The sequence below is a fragment of the Prionailurus viverrinus genome, chromosome B4, assembly GCF_022837055.1.
Source record: "Prionailurus viverrinus isolate Anna chromosome B4, UM_Priviv_1.0, whole genome shotgun sequence".
Taxonomy (NCBI): Eukaryota; Metazoa; Chordata; class Mammalia; order Carnivora; family Felidae; genus Prionailurus; species Prionailurus viverrinus.
This window is the reverse complement of record NC_062567.1, coordinates 20,014,428-20,036,238: the sequence shown is the minus strand read 5'-3', so window position 1 is coordinate 20,036,238 and position 21,811 is coordinate 20,014,428. Positions and strand designations below refer to the sequence as shown.

The 21,811-nt window shown below is 40.8% G+C and overlaps 1 protein-coding gene across 1 annotated transcript in view; it reads left to right on the top strand.

Annotated features, from left to right (window-relative positions):
• Positions 1-20,583, top strand: part of PRTFDC1 (phosphoribosyl transferase domain containing 1) — a 100,053-nt gene extending 79,470 nt beyond the window's left edge. Inside the window, exons 4-9 of the mRNA XM_047868616.1 lie at positions 1,264-1,329; positions 13,109-13,126; positions 14,483-14,565; positions 15,026-15,072; positions 18,066-18,142; positions 19,305-20,583. Coding sequence (XP_047724572.1) covers positions 1,264-1,329; positions 13,109-13,126; positions 14,483-14,565; positions 15,026-15,072; positions 18,066-18,142; positions 19,305-19,352 — 339 coding nt within the window. The 3' untranslated portion in view covers positions 19,353-20,583. The remainder of the gene's footprint in view (positions 1-1,263; positions 1,330-13,108; positions 13,127-14,482; positions 14,566-15,025; positions 15,073-18,065; positions 18,143-19,304) is intronic.
• Positions 20,584-21,811: the final 1,228 nt, after the last annotated feature.

Here is a 21,811-nt window from a genome sequence, read left to right as displayed (position 1 = left end):
GTTATTTGGCTGCTTTCCCCCTTCCCAGGTGACCGATGTCTATGCCTAGATAGAGACTCTGTTGCAAGTGACAGAATCCAACTCAAACCAACCCCAGAAAATTCCTAAGGGAACAGAATTGGCTTCGGTAGCTGGCATGTAGCACCAGGCATAGCTGGTTTACATAGGAAAGGCCTAGCCCCACCTGAGCCATAAGGAATGAATGATGCCCCCCACCCTCCGTGAAAGAGGCAGAATAAGGGAGGAAAACCCTGAACTGGCAAAAGTCACAACGGTTCACAGCAGCGACCTGAGATGTTTCCTGGTTCGGCACATCATGCACAAGGTACCTGCACCATCGTCTTCTCCCTTAGATTGCTGTTGGAAGGGATTGCAACATTACAGCATTCTTGCTTGGTCATGAAGCCACTGTCTGTAGGGTGTTTTTGCAGTGAGGCCAGAAGACAAGCGGCCTGCTCTATTTCCTGTTTGGCTTCTGTGTTATTTGGTTGTGATATGCACTCTGTAACAATCCATATTTAGTTTAGTGTGTGTGTGTGAGAGAGAGAGAGGTTTAAGTAGCACAGGACAATGTGTGATATATATATAAACCTCATGAAAGTGAATACTCATAACCTCTGAAGGAATTGGAGTGAAAGTCTCCTAAACATATTCCTGGGACTGTAGAAATTTCCTGAGGCTTCTTCGTTCATGTGTGAAGGTCTAAATGCAAGAGTGCTTGATCTGTGAGCTTTTAGAATTGCCCTCAACGTCAGCAGAGAGGCTGGATCTGTGTGGTAGGAGGCGAGGAGGCCTCAACTGATTGCTCAGCCACTGTCTGATTGCTCCCCGCTGAGGGCTAGGACTGGGACTTGTTGGCACAGCAGACAAATGTGCGGCCCACTTCTGGGGATCCCGTAGCCCCCTCGGCCCAGGGAGGTCCAGGAGCATGACTGCCTTCGCCAATTCCATCTGCCTCAGTATAGGCTCAAGCACCTTCCATCATTTTTGTATTCCAAAATTAGGTTTATTTGTTTTCTCTCCACTCCTTTTATCATCCCCTCTCCACAGAGTCTGTCCCCTCCCCGAGCCATTAGAATGCTTTGTCCCCAGCACAGTAGCAGGAGAGTGGCTCTCGGTAACCACGGGCAACCAGGAATCTGGACCAGCTATTTGTGCTGTGTTTGTAAGGCGCAGTCTAGCCGCTAGCTGGGTAGACGGCGGGGGGAAATGTGCTGTAAAGGTTTTTCTTGTACAGTGAAATATTATCTTCCCTTTTTTTAGAACGACCAGTCCATGGGCGAGATGCAGATAATTGGAGGCAATGATCTTTCAACACTGGCTGGAAAGGTTTGTTAATGTAACTCTGCTCCCTAAGCACTGATGTCATGGGGAAATCAGTGACCTTCATTTCAGGTCAGCACTTGCAATGCATTTCAGACACTCTCCCGGGTTTGCTAATTCATGCAAATGGATGTGTGAATCCTTTTAATGATTTCTCCCTTATAAAACACTCTTTTTATAATGCTTCCAGGACCCGATGCCCACCAGATCTCCAACCTTCCTTCCAATCTTATTTCAGACAACCTCCTATTACAAAATAAATCCCTGGGCACTCCCGCCTGCTTCCTTTTCTCCTCTTGCCGGTCCCTCCTGAAAAGGAAGCTTTTTCCTTTATTCGTCTGCTTTTTGTCTCATCTATGCCTCAGCATCTCGGCATTGCAGTAAGACATTTAAACAGGTTTGCCAAAATGTTTAAAATTTAAGGAGGGAATAAAAGAAAGGTTTCTAGAGAGCACATTTTCCAGCCCCATGCCTTTTTCCTCCCATGCAAAAGAATGTAATCCATTAGATCATGGGTCAGACACCGCCACTTTGAACTTGGAGTTCCAAACATGCCAATGCTTAATAATTAAGTGAAAATCTGTTTGGATTCTGACATAAATACATACATTGGAAGGAAGAGTTGTTTCCTTTGTGGAATGGATGTCCTTTGTGGAAATGTGACCTGAGATTCGAGTTTTGCTCTGAAAAGCAGGCAGCGGCTGCTGCCTGACGTATCTTGTATTCATTATCCCTGAACAACTTCAGCCTTCCGAATAAAATGGATCAGTCTCTTACACAAGTTTAATCTCTCATTTTGGTGGTTGCTACTGTTTGTTATGCAATGCCCGGATAGGGAAAAGGAATAGCAGGCACATTTAATAAAAATGTGTTTAATAACATTGGGAACATTAGAGAGCTACAGGAACTCTAACTCCAAACCAGCTTACTTCCCTCTACTCTGAAGATAGCATAGTAGCCATCCAAGTGTGACACGACTATCTAGAGGGAGATTATGTTGCACAGAAATTGGAATTAACTTGTTGATGTTAATGCATCACTAGGCCACCATTTGATGGCCTTACTACATCAGTGCCTGAAATAACATCCTGGAAAGCTAAAATGCTCCGAGCAATTTCCAGAAATTCACAACTTTTCACAACTGTGGAGTGGCCTTTAAATGAGAAGTCATTTTAGTACTTTGTTGTAGGACATCGCCTTACAGGTGTACGACACAAGAGAAATACCGTGCCTTGTGCGACGTTACACAAGCATCTTGCCTTGGGGAATTACCATGGGGTCTGTCAAAGTAGCAATTCTAAGAATCCCAAATGAATACCAAGAAAATGTTGTGCATAAAACTGTGACTTTTCTCTCCTGCTTTCTAAAGTCATCTTCTTTTTCATTTTTTTTTCATTTTTTTTAACATTTATTTATTTTTGAGACAGAGAGAGAGAGAGAGAGAGAGAGCATGAACAGGGGAGGGTCAGAGAAAGAAGGAGACACAGAATCTGAAACAGGCTCCAGGCTCCGAGCTGTCAGCACAGAGCCCGACGCGGGGCTTGAACCCACGGACTGCGAGATCATGACCTGAGCCGAAGTCGGACGCTTAACCGACTGAGCCACCCAGGCACCCCTTCTTTTTCATTTTAAAGTAATCTCCCTCTTAGGTGAGCACCAGATACTCTGTTCCTTTAAAAAATAGAGAGGAGGATGGGCAAAGTTTCTTACTAGGGGTGGAATCAATAAGAGGGGTGGTAGTGCTGTGCCTCAGTATCCCCTCCCAGAATTACTACAAAGACCCACCCCTCCCCATGAGAAAGTAGGGATTATGGAAGTTCGGGTAAGAGAGATGGAAAACCAGCCGGCACTAAGGACAAGCAGGAGTCAGCTTGTTTTTTGCTCGTGTGACAAATGATCCTTCCGGCTTACCAGGTGCTATTTCATGGTATCTTTTTACTTGCATTTATGTGTGCATAGATGGATTCTATATATGTTTAAATGTATGCCACGTAGAATCCTTTGAGCTTAGAACGCACTGAGTAAATATTTCTAAGATGAATCAACATTGATTAGCCAAGTTCTCAACTGTCACAACAGCTTACGTTGAAAGATTATGCATCTTTATGCAGTTCAGGGCACCTACGCTCACATCAGAAGAAGGGAGTGCTTAATGAACCAGTGTAGACCATGCTCAGTGCTCTCAAATGAATCTTAAATCTGTCCACGTCTCTCTGTCTTCATGGTAATCACCCGACTCTAGACTCTTGCAGTAGCAAAGTGTGGTCTAGGGCAGGGGTTAGTGAACTTTTTAGGTAAAGGCCAGGCCATACATGTTTTTAGATTTTGTGGGCTATACCCTCTCCATTGCAACTACTTAACCCTCTATCATAGCATGAATCCAGCAAGCAGCCACAGATAAAATGGAAACAAATGGACATGGCTGTTTCAATAAAACTTTATTGACAAATATAGGCAGCAGGCCAGATTTGGCTGATGAGCCGTAGTTTGCTGACCTTTGGTCTGGGAACCAGCAAGGTCAGCACCACCTGCAAACTAGAAATGCAATATCTCAGATCCCACCCCAGATCTTCCGAATGAAGTACCCACTTTAAAAACATCCTTAGATGGTTCCTTTGCACACTAAAGTTTGAGAAGCACTGGTCTTCTAGGGCCAGACTGCTACTATCCCTCCTCCAGGAAGCTATGGTAGCCTAACTAGTCTCCCTGAACTTCCACCTTCACTTAATTCTTGCCACCCTCCAAATCATTCTCCAAGAAACAACAGCCAAAGGGATCTTTTTAAGATACAAATTGGGTCACACCCCTTGCCTACTGAAAACCTTTCAGTGGCCTCTCAGGGTTGTCAGACTTAGCAAAAAACAAAATGGAGAACAGAATGCCAAGTTAAATTTGAATTTCAAATAAACAATGAATACACTTTTAGTATAAGCATGTTACATGCAATATTTGGAACATACTTAAGCTCAAAAGTCATTTGTTATTTATCCGAAATTCAAATTTCACTGGGTGTTCTGTATTTTATCTGGGAATCCTACTCCCAAGGTTCGGAGAATACAATCCAACCTCCTTCTCCCAGCCTGTAAGACCTGTGTGATCTGGCCCTGCTTCCCTCCCAACATCATCATATACCACTCAGCCCTCCTTATGGTGTGATAGCCACACTGGTTAAGCTCCTTCCTGCCAAGACTTCGGATAAGCTGTGGCCTCCAACCCGAAATCTATTTTCCTCCTATCCTTCAGGCTTCAGCCTAATGGCTCTTATATAAGTGAGGCCTGCCCTGAGTCTGTCTAAAATGAGCACATACTCTTCCCTTACACAGTTCCCACCTTACCCATTATAGCTCTATATTAGTACTCTGTTTCAGGTCAAGCCCTTTCCAACATTTGCTGTGTTTACTTTAAGGCTAATTTTCTGATGTGTGTATTTCCCCCACCAGAATGTCAGCGTAAGATGGGCAGAGACCCTGCTTATCTTACTCACCATCCTGTCTCTTGCATTGTGCACAGTGCCTAGCCAACAGGTCGGCATAAGTATTTGGTGACTGAGTGAGTGAAGGCTCCTCTTTCTCTTAGAAAGAAACCAGAAATCTTTTCAATGAAGTCTGGGAAAGGGAGGACATGGCAGAAGCACAGGTAAAAAGAAGCCCATCCAACCACACCAAAGGACACATCAGCCAGCTAGTTTGATTTAGGTTGGATGAGAAAAGTGTTGAGTGAGGGCACCTTGTTTTCGAGAAGCAGAAGGGCTTTGGTGTCACAAAAGATTCAAGATGGGGGGACTGGGTTGGTGAATGCTGTCCCCCTGAGCATGGAGGAGGGAAAACAATATCACTTAACTTTTGGAATTTCCTTTTCCTTAAACAGATGATGGCTGATCTACTCACCCATTCTTCAGCTCTTCAGAGAAAGGCTATGCATCAAGGGTTTGAGAGAACTTTAAAAATAAGTCTCAGAGGCCCTCCAGAATCTTTCCAACATGCAGAATGTATGCCAGCTGAGGGCAGAAAACAAACTTAAAAAGAAAAGGCACCCAACAATTAGTGCTTACGTTTTTCGTGGTTGTAGAAGGAAGTCAAGCTGTTGTAAACACCTGCATAGGGTGGAGGGCTCTTGTAGATCATCATCTGACTTTGCCCTTGTATAGTAATCATGTGATTTCTTCAGTCAATAAATTTATATTTAAGCTGAATTTTCCATTAATATTACTACTCTGCCATGAATTTGAGCACTTCTCTTTTTTTAATGCTTGGCACTCAGAGAAGAGCTGTGGGGATCTTTCCCCACGGGACTCTTTCCTTGAGCTTAAGGAAATCCAAAGAAGGAATGGTTCCTTGGGACTGTGACTGTCTTCACAAGGGGAGTCTGAGGTTTTACTCTGGACTAGATAGCCTGGGAATAACACAGGAAAGGGAGAAGAGCATCATGAAATGAAGGATGAAGGAGGGAAATGGGAGAGCCAGAGGACAAGAGCAGACCAATGTGACTGGAGGAAATCAGTCCAAAATAGAGAAACAATTTTAAGACACTGAAAATGCAAATTGGATTTGGTTTGTAGAATATGTTGAATATCTCAACAAAGAATTTAGCTTGCAGAAAAGCAAGGAGGAGTTGCAAAGGTTTTTGAGCAGAAGTGACATCAAGAAGTTGTGTTTTGCAGGACACCTGAGCGGCTCAGTCGGTTGAGAATCTGACTCTTGATTTCAGCTTGGGTCATGATCTCACTGTTCATGAGATCAAGTCCTAGGTCGGGCTCTGCATTGACAGTGCAGAGCCTACTTGGGATTCTCTGTCTCCCTCTCTCTCTGCCCCTCCCTGATGTGTGCTTTCTCTCTCTCTTTTTTCCTTTCTTTCTTGTCTCCATTCTTTCTTTTCTTTAAAGCATTGACAGTGCTTTCTCTCTTCTCTTTTTTCCTTTCTTTCTTGTCTCCATTCTTTCTTTTCTTTAAAGCATTGACAGTGCAGAGCCTACTTGGGATTCTCTGTCTCCCTCTCTCTCTGCCCCTCCCTGATGTGTGCTTTCTCTCTCTCTCTCTCTCTCTCTCTCTCTCTCTCCTTCTCTCTCTCTCTCTCTCTCCTCAAAATAAATAAATAAACTTAAAAAAAAAAGAAGTTGTGTTTTGAGAAAATTACCTTGATAGAGGATAGAATAACTGAGAAAGGGAATGAGACTTCAGGCAAAGAAACTAGTCAGGAGGCTGTGTGGGTTGAGCAGACATGAGCACTAGAACCATAGGAGCAAAGTAGGAACACTGCAGAAGACACAGCGCTGTCCAAGGGAGCAGCAGCAGAACTAAATGATGAATGAAGAAGGGAGGGTTAGAAGAGATTTAAAAAAAAACAAATTTCTTTATAAAAGAACTTTTAAAAACGCAGGGACATAGCTCACCTGTATGATTCTCCACACATTATAAGCATCATAACTGTACTACGTAACCTCTTAAATTTTCTAAAGATGTGTGAGTTAAAATATTTGGAAAAGAGACACTGTACAGCCCCCATGGACCTTTCTCTTTCATGGCTTCTTTCTTTCTTTCTTTCTTTCTTTCCTTCCTTCCTTCCTGCCTTCCTTCTTTCTTTTTTCCTTTCTTTCTTGTCTCCATTCTTTCTTTTCTTTAAAGCAAAGAAAAGGAAGCTCATAAGGGAAGCTGGCTGAGTCATGGTTCTAAATAGGTCATGGCTCTTGAATAAAGGAAACACTCAATGATTAAGTTAAATGGCCTCAACTTACAGTGTTTAAAAGCATTTTCCTCGGTGTGCGCAAGCTGTCTGCACAACGTGCTCTCTAGCTGATTTTTTTTCAAAGTTGATTTAATCCTGGCACTTCATAAAATGTGTGTATCCATTAAAGCAAGAAGATTTTATTCATGTTCAAGAGAAATCTCTGAAAGGGGTGGAATAAAACCAAATGCATGGAAACAGACCCAGATCTGGCAACAGGAAAACACAGATGTGCAGGTTAAGTGCAAGATTTCAGGAGACGTGCCACCTTCCCCCACCAAATAAGTTTCTAATCAAATGCCAGAATGAAGCATCAGAACCTGCCAAATTTCCTCCTTGGCTGCCTTAACTATTTAAATCATTCCTTTTTATTGCATCTGACTAGGCTGAGAACAATAGTGGAAATGCCCACCAACTGATGATTCTGGCAATTTTGGGAATTATCACATAGAGTGAAATGCTGAACTACATTCCTTTCTCCCTGGGGTTCATATTCACACTTGTACCCATGCTCAGCACCCACAATGAGCCCATCATCATTACTGCAATCCCTCCGCTCAGCGTGACCATAGCCACAAAACTATGCTGCCGAAGATTAGACTGTGCTGTGCTAATAATTTTGCACTTTAAAAGACTGAAAGTGGGAATAATCTATCTACAAAAACCACTGAAATTTGTATAATGTCTTCCTCCTTTCTTTTCTTCTTTTTCTTCTTCCCTTTCTTTTTCTTCAAGGAACTTGAGGTGATAAGCTTCCCCTGGGATGGCACCATAGCAAAGAAAGGATGCACTCCAGAGACTCCGCATAGAATTTTTGCCCACGGTCCCCAGTTTGCAAACTTTACTTACTTTCTGGGAAGAGATGAGCTAGGTGTGATGAGATGGCCTAGGCAGCAAGTGGTTCAGTAATCAGAGGTATCAGATTGGAAGTGCTTAGGAGCCACAGTGTGCTCTGAAAAAATGTCCAAGGCAGGGTGCCTGGGTGGCTCAGGTAGTTAAGTGTCCAACTTCGGTTCAGATCATGATCTCCTGGGGTGTGGGTTCAAGCCCAGTGTTGGGCTTTGTACTGACGGCTCAAAGCCTGGAGCCTGCTTTGGATTCCTTGTCTCCCTTTCTTTCTGCCCCTCCCCCACGTGCTTTCTCTCTCTCTCTCTCTCTCTCTCTCTCTCTCTCTCTCTCAATAATAAATAAACTTAAAAAGTTATTTTAAAAAATTTCCAAGGTTGCCACTCAAAAAAAACAGATGGGGGGAAATTTAGAAGATTTCTTAGTGCAAAATTAAAAGCAGTACACATTAATGATAGGTCAGTTAAGGAGGAATTGTACATCGTTGAGGGGGGAAAAATGGAGGAGATGTGTCAAAAGAATAATAAACCAGAGAAAGAAATGAGGTCAAAATTGTTCATTTGTTCCACAGGCATTCCTTCAGCACCTGCACATACTGGTCTCCATGCTATAAAGATGAATTTGTCTTTGTCCTTTAGCTTGTGGAGCCTATCCTGACATATTAAAGTTTAAAGAGATTGCTTCTTGGGGAGCCTAGGTGGCTCAGTCAGTTGAGCGCCCGACTTCGGCTCAGGTCATGATCTCACAGTTTGTGAGGTTGAGCCCCACATTGGGCTCCATGCTCTCGGTTCAGAGCCTGGAGCCTGCTTTGGATTCTGTGTCTCCTTCTCTCTCCACCCCTCCCCCATTCACGCTATGTCTCTATCTCTCAAAAAATGAACAAATGTTAAAAAAAATTTTAAAGAGCTTAGTTCTCTTAGACACTAGTGAAAATGCTTCCAAAGTTGGGGTCACTTTCTCTGTACTCTTGGGCTACTTGTTTTGTATGGCAATCTTCCAAAATGGTACTAAACACATTGCTTTTTTGGAGGTGAGCTTTTCATACAACAGGTAGGCCACTAACAATCCAGACAGTAAACCCACATATTACTAAGGAAAGAATTTGAAAACACAGTGTGGTGTTTTGTAAAAGAAAATAAATATATATGTAATGACTGCTCTATTTAAGTCACTAAAGAATTCTAAATTTCTACTGAGCTCCCTTTCAATAGGAATTTTTTTATATCAGTATTCCACTGCCCATCACTTGTGAACCCACTAAATAACTTTACTATTTAAACACTGTACACAACTCAGAAAGTTTTTGTGTTGTTACAGATGTTATCAACACACTTAGCCTCCTTAATCCTCCAAGATCCTTTGAGAAATATAGTTAAACCATAATTAACCAATGTTTTCCTCATAATAATCATCGAAAGAAAGAAAGAAAGAAAGAAAGAAAGAAAGAAGAGGAGGGAGGGAGGGAGAGAGGAAGGAAGGAAGGAAAGAGAAGAGAAGGGAAGAGAAGAAAAGGGAAGAGAAGAGAAGAGAAGAGAAGAGAAGAGAAGAGAAGAAGGGAAGGGAAGGGAAGGGAAGGGAAGGGAAGGGAAGGGAACGGAAGGGAAGGGAAAGGAAGAGAAGAGAAGAGAAGAGAAGAGAAGAGAAGAGAAGAGAAGAGAAGAGAAGGAGGGTTATTGTAGTTTAAGACACTGGATGATGACTAGGAAAACCATTGAAAGAAAAGAAACTTTAAAAGGAAACGTAGTACTCTACTTGACTCTGCAGTGGGGAGAAAGTGTGAGCAGTACAAAAAGATACAGTCATAACAAAGCATCTGCATTGGGAGATGGAAAAAAGAAGTGAAATAGTGTATAAGAACTAAATTCTCAGGGCTCCTGGGTGGCTCAGTTGGTTGGGTGTCCAACTTTGGCTCAGGTCATGATCTCGCAGTTTGTGGGTTCAAGCCCCATGTCAGGCTCTGTGCTGACAGCTCAGAGCCTGGAAGCTGCTCTGGATTCTGTCTCCCTTTCTCTCTGCCCCTCCCATGCTCACACTCTGTCTCTGTCTCTCTCAAAAATAAATAAATGTTAAAAAAATTTTAAGAACTAAATTCTCATCATTATATAATATAATAAATAGATGATGTCTAAAATTTTTAAATTTAGAAATAGAAGTACAGTAAGAAAGACTATTTTTAATTAAAAGAGAATTAAAGACCCAATGCATGGACTTCAATTAGACAAAGCAGCTACAAAGGCCATTTTAAAGACAACTGGAGAGAGGCACCTGGGTGGCTCAGTTGGTTAAGCATCCAACTCTTGATTTCAGTTAGGTCCTGATCTTACAGTTTGTGAGGTGGAGCCCAGCATCAGGCTCCATGCTGTCAGTGCAGAACCTGCTTGAGATTCTCTCTCTCTCTCTCTCTCTCTCTCTCTCCTTCTCTCTCTGCCTCCCCCCACTTGTGCTTGCTCTCCTTCAAAATAAATAAACTTATAAAAATAAAGACAACTGGGGAAATTTAAATATGTACTAGGTTTTATATAATATTAAGAAATTATTTCCAGGGGCGCCTGAGTGGCTCAGTAGGTTAAGTATCCGACTTCGGTTCAGGTCACAATTTCATGGTTCATGCGTTTGAGCCCCGTGTTGGACTCTGTGCTGACAGCTCAGAGCCTGGAGCCTGCTTCAGATTCTGTGCCTCCCTCTTTCTCTCTCTCTCTCTCTGCCCCTCCCCCCTCAAAAATAAATAAACGTTTAAAAAAATTATTGCCAGGTAAAGAAGTTATCACACACGCGTACACACACACACACACACACACACACACACACACACTGGAATAACAAACTAGGAAATCCTGCCATTTACAACAACATGGATGGACCTTGAGAGCATTATGCCAAGTGAAGTAAATCAGACTGAGAAAGACAAATACTGTATGATCCTACTTTCATGTGGGATCTAAAACAAAACAACACAAAACCAAACTCATAGAAAAAGAGATCAGATTTGTGGTTACCTGAGGTAGGGGTGGGGGGCAAGGAAATCAGGGGAAGGTGGTGAAAAGGTAAAAACTTTTAGTTATAAGATAAATAAGTACTAGGGATGAAATGTACAATATCATGACTGTAGCTGACATTGCTCTGTGATAATACGGGAAAGTTGTTAAGAGAATAAATCCTGAGAGTTTTCATCATAAGGAAAAAAATGTTTCCCTTTTTTGCTTTCTTCTTTTATTGTATCTATATGAGATGACGCGTGCTAACTAAATTTGTTTAGGTAATTATTTAGTAATAGTATATAAGTCAAAGCATTATACTATACAGCTTAAAGTTATACAGTGTATGTCACTGGATCAAATGTATAAAACTGTATAAAACTGGATCAAATGAAAAAACAAAATAGATTATTGTCATTTTTGTTAGATGTGACAGTACTGTGGCTATGCATTACACAGAATGCCATGATAACTTTAACATAAAGTGCATAAGCATTTTAAATACTTTACAGTTAGATGCACATCAACATTTAGAAAACCTTTGACTTTTCTATTTGATTTGAACACATATATGCATTACCTTGCTTTTAAAATATGTTTAAGTAATTTTGACAATATATTTCTGGATTAGTACATACATTCAAGTCTCACTTCCCAGCCACCACTGTATCTTATAGTTATAGCTAAATATTTTCAAAGATGACTCTTGTTTTGCAAGGTTCTAAGCTTTTAAAAAACAGATTTAATTATGTTCAGTGCACTTTATTTAATTAGGCAAGAATGCAGACTAACAGAGTTTTAAAAGGCCTTTCCTTATTAGATTGAAACAAAAAAAGATTATGAGCTAAGGAATCAAATTAACCAAGTATTCTCCAAGTATTCAGGTTGGTTAATAGGCATGGTTGGTAAGCGTCAATCAAACTAAAAATGCACATCCTAACTAACTGTTACGGGTTAATTGTTAAGAACACAGCAAATGTGCTCAGAATACCAAGGGGATTTCTCTGTTCCTGTGATCCTTAGGCTAGGGGATATGGACACGATAACTTTACATTTTAATGATAAAACCAAGATTTTGTAATGCATTTAATGACTAAAAATACTATACCTGGGAGAAAATCACTTCTAGAAAGATACTTCCTTCTAAGAAGCGTTGGACACATAAAGTAATGTGATTTGGGTTGGTTGATTAACATTTTCATTACTTAAATCTCTCTGGCATTAGACATAAGTAAGATTTCTAAGGTGGAAGGCTTGATAGGATTTTTAAAGTCTTATATGAATCACAGGGATAAATGAAGAGTTATGTAAAGAAAGACAACATTACGTTGAGGGAATATCCACACCATTTAGTTCATTGCAATGTCATATTAGCACAGTCACATTTTAATTTGGTGAGATAGTACTGACATGTAACTACAAATCCATTTCATTGGTCAGTTTTAATTAATTAACCAGTATAATTGGTTATTATTCCTCCACTCAATAAATTACTGAGCATCTATATGCAGGTATATATGCTAGGGGCTGCGAATATAATAGTAAGCAAGACAAACATGATTCCTACCCTCATGGAGTTTATATCTAGTGGGAAGGCAGGTGTCAAACAGGAATTGAAATGAAACATAATGTTTTTAGGGGAAAAGGAGCGGTATGCCTCGAGAGCACATAACAAGCAACCCAACCATGTTTCTAAAAACATCAGTCAGGCACTTCACAGCACTCTCTCTGGCCCACCCCTTCCTCAAGGTTGAAAATTTGAGAATAAACACAGAATCCTCAATGACTGGTGGCGACGCAGGGTTAGGACTGCCCCCGGCAGAGTCCATGATTCTTCTGCAGAGTACTGTCTCCATTAACAATGTAGTTTATGTGACTTGTTTTCCTGGTAAACTCTTAGTACACTTTGTATGCCAAAGAATTCTGGATGGGGCTGCTTGCCAGAATTATGGACCTGGGATGACCTTGTGGGTAGCTCTTCAGACAGGGCATAGGGCCTGAGATGACCTTGCTGCTCCCTTGAATGTAGACACCAATATTGCAGCATCAGGTAATGGCCGAGAGAGTGTTCGAATGAATCTGGAATACCCAGATTACCTCCAAGCATTTGGGTTAGATGGATGGTGGAGGGCCAGCTCAGCAAATCGTGAAACTCCTAACTTTAAGCAAAAATGTGTGTTTCTCTTGTGAGCCAGATTTGCATCATATTCTAAATAACTGTTTTGTTTCGTTTTTAATTTCAGAATGTCCTCATTGTTGAGGTAAGCTGACTTTTCCTTACCCGTATTTGTTAGATGAAAGAATCTAATGGTGAGTTTCGAAGTATAGAACTTATTATCAAATTGGTCAAGGATTTGTTGAATTTCCGCTGTGCACATGGCTCTCCAAATTTACTGCCTACGAACCAACTAGAATCAGTGGCTTGAAACAATTTAGAAAAAGAGCTTTGCGGTAATAGTTGTGTAGTACTTTATCCGTTTTTATGTCTGAATTGGTTCTTATACTTACTAGCAAGTCAGGCATTTTTACAGAAGAGGAAACAAGCCCAACACAATCAAATGGGTTTAATAGTAAAACCAGGATTTGAACTCTTTTCACCCTTGATTCATTGTTTGTGCTAATGACCTCCGATGACTTCAAACAATTCTGCCTTCAGCAACCAAAGGATAAATACAATCAATTTTAAAATGGCAATCCAAGAGAAAGTGAGAATTTAATTTTTCTGCTAAAAAAAAAAAAAAAAAAAAGGAGAATGGGCCCCATAGCAGCAGTGGACTAATTCAGCAAATGGCCACTTTTCCTTCAAGAGCACGCCTGTCTTATCAGCTGGCAAAAATTCAAGGGAGCTGTTTTCAAGCTTTTGTTACACAATCGCCTGTGCGTGCCATATGTATCTGCAGTCGTCCTGGCTCGGGCATCACCCGTGAAGTAGACCCTCTAGCCAAACGAATTGCCCAACCCTGGCTAAATTCAGACCTGTTGTTTTGATAATCAGCTCCTGACAGCTGATTTCTGTCCCAAGGACAATGCATTTCTGCTGCCCATTCTCCTCTAATTGTGTAGCAGCTCATCAGCAGAGATGAGCTGAGGCTCACTGCAGCCTTGCACCCTCAGAATTCACAGGCTGTCACCAGCTGCCGTCCAGACACATCTCACTTCCCAGGCATAGAATCCCCTATTGACTGGGGAGGGCAAGGGGGAGGTGTTTATCCATTCAGTGTATTCAGATGTACATCCCATGTCCATGAAAATTCATGCGTCCCGTATTGTGTTGCGCATAACCTCAGGGCCAAATTTAGTCCTTGAATGTGCATGCACGAGTCCAAATGTACTCAGTAAGGAGTCCCACATGCTCTCCAAAGGCCGGACTTAGCTTTCAACACAGCTGAAGGATTCCAAGAGGAAATAATTCACCAATATATTCCCCTAAACCCAGCTTCACAGAGAGGCACCTGTCTAAAAAATATAACCAACCCTGCTTCCTACTTTTACTCCATTTGATGGCAGTTCTAATTGTGATGCATTATTAATAAGGACTACAGTCATCTGTCTGGATGAAAAATCTATTATGCTGCCCAAATGCATTCAGGTTGAATTTGTCTGTCCTCTTTGCAAAGGATGTTGTTGGAACGGGGAGGACCATGAAGGCGCTGCTCAGTAGCATAGAGAAATACAAGCCCAACATGATTAAAGTAGCCAGGTGAGTAGGACATTCACATCATTGTTGCTTCTGTCTTTCTAAATCAGCCGCAGAAGGATGCTAACACAGGATGCTGTTTCCAAAGAGAGCAGTCTATTCCAAACCAGTGACCCTTTGCCCTGGCATGTTATGGTTTGACCACACTGAACAAATAGCCCATTTGACCACTAGCCTGAGAGAGAGGAAGGGGAAGAAGGCAGGCTTTGCTGGGTGTCTGTGCCTCCATTAGCTGCTTCCAGGAGCAGCTGGCTGAGCCTGGTGCCAGTGTCCCTCTCCCTTTTATCTAGAATCACTGATGTGGTGCCGTGGTAGCAGGAGCATGAATTAGAAGGCTGTGACGATGCTCCACACGCTCAGGGGGGGCGGGGAATACATATTTTAATGATGTTCAGTTTTGAATTTGGAATTCACAGAAGTTATATCTGGATCACTAAACACCTTCTTTTCTTTTTCATGGTAGTTTGTTGGTGAAGAGAAGACCTAGAAGTGATGGCTTTAGACCTGACTGTAAGTCCTTCTGGGTTTTGTTGGTTGATTGGCTGGTGGGTGGTGGTGTTTCATGTTTAAGAATCTCTGTTTCCTATTCAGCAGCATTCCACATAAAGCTGAAGCTATGAAGGTTTGATAGTCCCACGAGTCTCCCGACGTCTCCCCAGCCTTGCCAAGAGGAAAGAACCCTTTACAACAAGGGTTTTTAATTTTCCAGTTTGCGTTTTTCACAGAAACTCTGTGCATTGGATATTTTTAGTTTTAGGTTTTCCATAGCACCTTAAAATCAAAGGACTTAGCTAATTGGTTGCGAGGGATAGAGGGAGACTTGACCCCACGGGACTGGCTGGCACACGGGATCCCAACCTCCGCCACTGCCCCTATCGGTCAGACATGAGGAAGGCACTGTAAAGGCTTAGAAGGATTCCCTTTCTGCCTCCAAGAACTGTCACCAGACAATGCACAATGCCTCCCTTCAGCAAGCCTGAATTTTAGAACACAGAAGGGGAAATCTGAGACACCTCCCATCACCTCCAAAGAAAAGTTCAATAACACAGAGAATTAGCACAGCAAATAGCTCCAGATATCATCTTCACACTTGACTTCAAACATGTGTTTTGGAGGACTTTCCTCAGCTAGGACACTTTGCTACCCTCCTCCCCATAATACGATTAATTCCAATGCCAGGAAGAATAAGCAAGCAGCTTGATTATTTATTATTCTAACATGAGAGGCAATTTTTTTTTCACTTGCATAGGCAGACTTCAGCTTGACTTTTATAACTTACATTTGCTCTAAAGCCCCTGGGATAATCTGGCTACAGTCCTCATCAGCAAGCTGAAAAAACACCAGAGCAAGAGAGGCACACTATGGATGGGTAGTGTGCCAATGACATTTTGCCAGTGACTCTTTTTTCTAAAAACAAATTTCATTCCTATGCTGGATGTATTAAATCTAGACATCGGTTCTGGGCAGGTAGACCCAACGTCAGTTCTTGCCAGATGTTTCCGTCCTATTACTGGTTTAAGGAATATAATCTGGATGCAGTAAGGGTAGGCAAAGTGAGTAAACAGAAATCTTCTAAGGATGTCATGTAAGATACCGTATAGATAAGATTTTAACTGAAGTTGAAAGACATTCACTTCAGACATATCCAAATAATTACAGATTTTTTGTGTGTCATTTATGGCGGCCACATTAATAAAATACTAGCAGGTAACACTAGTGAGAGGTTATGGTGTGACCTACACTCTTCCAAGAGCTACTCAGAGATTAACCCCTGTAATCCTCACAGCATTCCTCTAAAGGAGATGCTATTGTTATGCCCATTTTATGGATGAGGCAATCGGACAAGTTTAACAAGGTTAAACAGCTTTCAAGGGTCACACTGCTGTAAGGGTAGAGTCAGTATTGAGCCCGGGCCGTCTGGTTCCAGTCACTGCCCTTACTCTTACACTACATCTGTAAGTAACGATTGCAGATAGAAGTGTAGGGACTGCACCCATTTACCAACTAGAGACAGGTCACTCTGACTCCTAACCGGTCCCCTGATCTACTGATCCAGGGGATCCGGGTCCTTCTTTCACCCCATGATAGCTCTGAAGGTTGGGCCTTTTGAACCGGCTTGTCCCAGTCCCAGTTGCAATGCCTGTTGTAGAGATTGCATTAGTCACTGTAAAGTCATTATTGTAGTTACAACCAGGGTTCTTTGGGATTTTCTGATATCCTTTTAGCTGGTTCCGAATCTCTGTTTCTTCTTCCTGGATTTCTGAGGCTTGGTACTTTTCCTCCTTTCTCATAATGGACTCTTTCCCATAGGCTCAATGACATCTTTCATATGTTCAATGACATCTTTTATATGCTCTGACATCTTTTCTTCCACTCTTGCTTCTCCTCTTTGATTATTTTTCTCAAGCAACCTTGGCAGTTTGGAAGGACCAACTGGGCTTTCTATCAGTGACACATAATGCAATCTGCTAGAAAGTAAGTCCCTCCCCTCTAGCACTTTCTGCAAGCAGGAACCAGTTGCTTTCTCCATAGAAAAGCATCTCTGGTCAATAGGGATAAAAATGTTGGGAGTAGTCGCCAGAAAGATAACTTTCTCCGTGCTGTAAGACCATTGGCTATACCAAAGTACGGCTTCGTAAAAGTAAGCAAGTACATCTTTCATCTGCAATGCTGTAATTAAAAAAAAAGATTAAAAAAAAACTGGAAAGAGTTTGAAAACTCATTGGACCAGAGGCACATTTATTCTGTTTCAAGACCTCTGAGGAAGGAGAGCTATTCTCTGTTCCATAAGGATCCTTCTCAATAAAAATCATCTCCCTTTCAATAAAGGTTTCCCTTGGTTAGCCTAAGTACCTCATATTGCATTTAAATCCACTGCTATTCTTCCCTCAATACAGATAGAAAGTTAATTAGTATCATCTGCATCCTGGATTCAAAGACTCGGGTTAGAATAACCCTTAGCGTTCTCTTTCTCAAACGGAACAATCCTACTTCATCTTGTCTCCCACGTTTTGCTTTCCAGCCCTTTGTCACGCTGAGGACATTGGGCACAGTGGGAGGAGCGCTTCCCAGTTGCAACAGTCCATGCACTTAGTCACATATCACAGTGTTGGAATACCTTCTGCTTGAACTGCACTTTATGCTTCCAAAGTGTTTCCTTTGGCATTGTGTCATTGGATACCGCTCACTTGGAAACAGTGGGGCTACATGACTAAGTCATGCATACTTCTTGTTATCCACTGGGCTGGCTGAGCCCTTACTCAGCTCGGTAGGGTAGGCGTGCAGCCATCCTTCCTGGTGTATTTGCTTGTTTACCTTGTCTCCCTGGCTGGTCACTCTGGTCCAGGTCCCAGTGGGCTCATCCTATGCATTGCTTATCATTTTTCCCACTTGCGTCTGCCTAAATGAAAGGTCTTCACGGTTTAAGTACCAACAATAGCTTATGGTGGCTTATCTACTTATGTTGTCTAAATTTTATTCCTCCCTCCCCCCTCTCTACTCAGATGTTGGATTTGAGATTCCAGATCTGTTTGTGGTGGGTTATGCCTTAGATTACAATGAATACTTCAGAGATCTGAATGTAAGTCATGCATGCAAATCCCTACCCTCCTTTGCACAAGAATTTAACAGCATCAATTTAACACATTATTGAAATAGTAGTAATGATGGCTGCCACTTATTGAGTAGCTTCTGTGTCAGAAATGTGTCAGGAATATCTTGGGCACTTTGCATTAAGAATCCCAATCACAGTTGCATGCAGTTTGTAACTATCCCCCTTTTGGAGAAGTGGCTTCAACACATATACCCAGCGTAGACCCCCAGCTGTGTGACCCCGACCCACGTTGAATGATCTAGAAGTAGGCATCCTAGTCAAAGTGGACCAATCGTGTCTCTCCCTCCTCAGAATGAGAAATTTAAACCAAAATTCACAGAAATCAAGGGGTTTGGGCCTTCTACCACTGACTAGCAGGGCCCCAGAGAGCATATCCACAAGCACCACGGGCTGGAGTCAGGAGTTACCCTGCTCCCTCCTTCCAGTTGCATCATTGCTTAGCTCTTCCTTTGATTCTGTGAGCTACTTCCTTATCCTACCAATAAATCCCCCCTTTTTTTTGCTTAATTCGTCCGATCCCCCCTCTATTCCTTGCAATCAAAATATTCCTGACACATTTCTTGTTACCTAAAAAGGATCAAGTAAGAGTCAATGTTGTGTTTACCATGGCTGTTTCTCCATTCTCCCTGGAGGCTGTAATTTGACCAGGTGGAGACTTCTATCTCCACCATGGCTAACCATACCACTTCTCCAGCATTTCTGGTTGTTATAGACCTGGGGAGCCATGTTCAGAACAGGGCTCAACAACCAGAACAATGAGGAAATTTTCCAAGCATTCAAATGGGTCTCTTTTACATATGTACATATATACATATATGTACATGTACATATATACATATATACATATATACATATACATATACACATATATGTGTACACATATATACATATATACATATATGTACATATATACATATATGTACATATATATGTACGTGTATATATGTGTGTGTATACACACCCATAGCATATATGTGTGTATACGCACACACATACATACACGTAAATGGACACATATATTTGAATGAAAAATAACCAATTACAAGATGACATTCTGTTATCACCGCATTACATTTTCTGCACCTCATATTTTAAGAAACCGATGCATTTAAATCCTTTATTGTTTCAGCACATATGTGTGATCAATGAACACGGCAAAGAAAAGTATCGAGTCTAAAGAAGTAAACTCTCACCATCGAATCTCCGGATAACATCATACTTACGGACTACAGTCAGAAAGCCAGCATGTGAAGTTTGTCTCCCCAGGCACCTTCACTCAGCAGGATATATATATATATAAAAAAAAAAAAAAAAAAAAAAGATGTTTTAATGAGAGAGCTTTCTTTTCAGAGGTATAACATAGAGTACCAAAGGTTCTTAAGAAAAAAAAAGCAATGCTCTTATTTGACTTGTTCCAAATTAAATATTCCGTGTTGTGACTCATGAATTCTATCTACCTTCACACTCCTGAACTTTCCCCCTTTTTTTTTTATTTCAATGCAGTCATTATGCTTGATTACTATACCCCCACCTAGTTACTCAAATATTTTTCACCTAATTTTTTTTCAATATTCCATTTTGGTAATGTTTTGCAATCTGAAAACTGAAAACCTTTTAAGTTAAGCTCTGAACCCATATACTGGGAATGCAGCTAGATTCCCATCCTTTAAAAAGGAGGGAAAGGACAATTTAATATAAATTTGTTTGTGCATTTCTGGCAGGCCATTACTATTTGCTTTGACAAACCCTTTTTGAACTGTAGCGTATAATGAATCTTAATGATGTTATGAAATGAGCCTTTGCTCAGTGCTCTTGATCGGAGCTTCCGGTATGTGATAACGGTATGTCATGTATGCATGGATGTACTCAACTGTGTTTAATACTCTGAATTTTAATTAGAAAAAATACAATGACAGCAAGGCTCTCGTTTCTAAGCTGCATCCTTTTATTGATGTGGGACATGAGCAAATGGCAGAATTGGCGGGGGGTGAAGGGGTTGAATTCTCGACACTATGAGTTTTTCCTCTTATTTGCATCAAAGGACAAGACGCTATTATACATTATCATCAACATGAACACAGAGGTTGAATTTTTTTTTTTGGAGTGGTCTCATAAGACTTATCAAATGACCCATGGCATTACAGAAAACAAGCACACTTAAAGTTTTTGCTCAGTAACGTTTTTTTTCCATTGCCATTGTTTTATGAGATGTTTTCTAATTTATGGGGATTCTAATTGAAAATAAACTCGAGTGCCAATAGAACTGTTTTTTCTCATTCCTAAAAGGATAAAATGCAAAATAAATAACTAAGCAGGCTTTGTTTGGTTCTGAACCATATGTGGCATATTGTTATCAGGTTCTAGCTTCCTTTGAACTAATAAAGAATAAGAAACCTTGTTACATTTCATAACTGCTGTTTTTCTTCTGCCTTCATTTCTTTTATATACTTTCAGCCCTTAGAATGTGTGTGAGCCAGTAGCTTAAATATGTCACTGCGTATGTCTTTCCTGTGGCTTTATTTTGGGGAAGCTGGAAAAAATCCAATATATGCACCAGTATAAGCAAATGATTAAGGCAGACTTGATCTACTGTTTTTTTTTTTTTTCCCCCTCCTTAAGCTTGTTTGTGAGACAAAGAATTTTAGATGTAAGAGATTTTCCTGAATATCTTTGTTTCAGTCAGAGAAGAAAATAAACCACACCCAGATATCCCAAGTGAGAAACCAGCAAAGGGAATTCCTTTTAGCTTTGTTGTATAGAAGAATCGGTATCCAAGTTAGAGATTAAAAATTCTAATTGGCCAGTTTCTTGAACTATCAAATTTGTGTTCTAAATACAATTTCCACTATACCACATCTATATTGGAAGACCCAGAAAAACCCAGATACATTAGATTGTGAAGGTAAAATTAACCATAATATTTATTAAACTATTTTCTTTGGAATGTTGAATTTTAATAAACATCAGTATAATTCTGGAGGCTTGTATGTTTATTCAAATTAAAAGGAAATCGATCTACTTCACAAGATTTTGAGAAGGACTGAGGCTAGTTAATGCTAAAAAAGAAACATCCATTAAATACACAAGAAGTTTAATCATTCTTGTAATTTTTTCCTATCAGACAATATTTTGACAGTGATATCCAAGAATGTCATCTTGGGAAAAATAGTATTTCCTTTTCTCTTGCAAAATTCTATTTAATACCACTGAGTTTTTTCAACCTAGACCAAAAATGTGAAAGCTTATAACTTGATTAGCGACCAGAGCATTTATTAATTTACTGTTCCAAAGCTGATTAGTAGGGAGAGAAGAAGTATGTGACATGGTTTATGTGGATTCAGTTACAATAATTAGTAATACTTTTACTATAGTAATACGACAACATAATCAGTAATATTTGGGATATTGCAAACAAATTAGAACCCTTCATTATATATTGATTCTTTCTTCCTGGACTGGAATATATCACATATTGAACTATGCATTCCCAGTGTGAACTGCAAATAGTCAAACCTTGATGTACCTTATTTAACCTTTGGATGTATTTGGATACAACGTGGTTTGCCATGTTTCAGACCTTCTGAGACTATTAAAATATACACACACACACACAACTTTCAGAGCACAAGGACACAT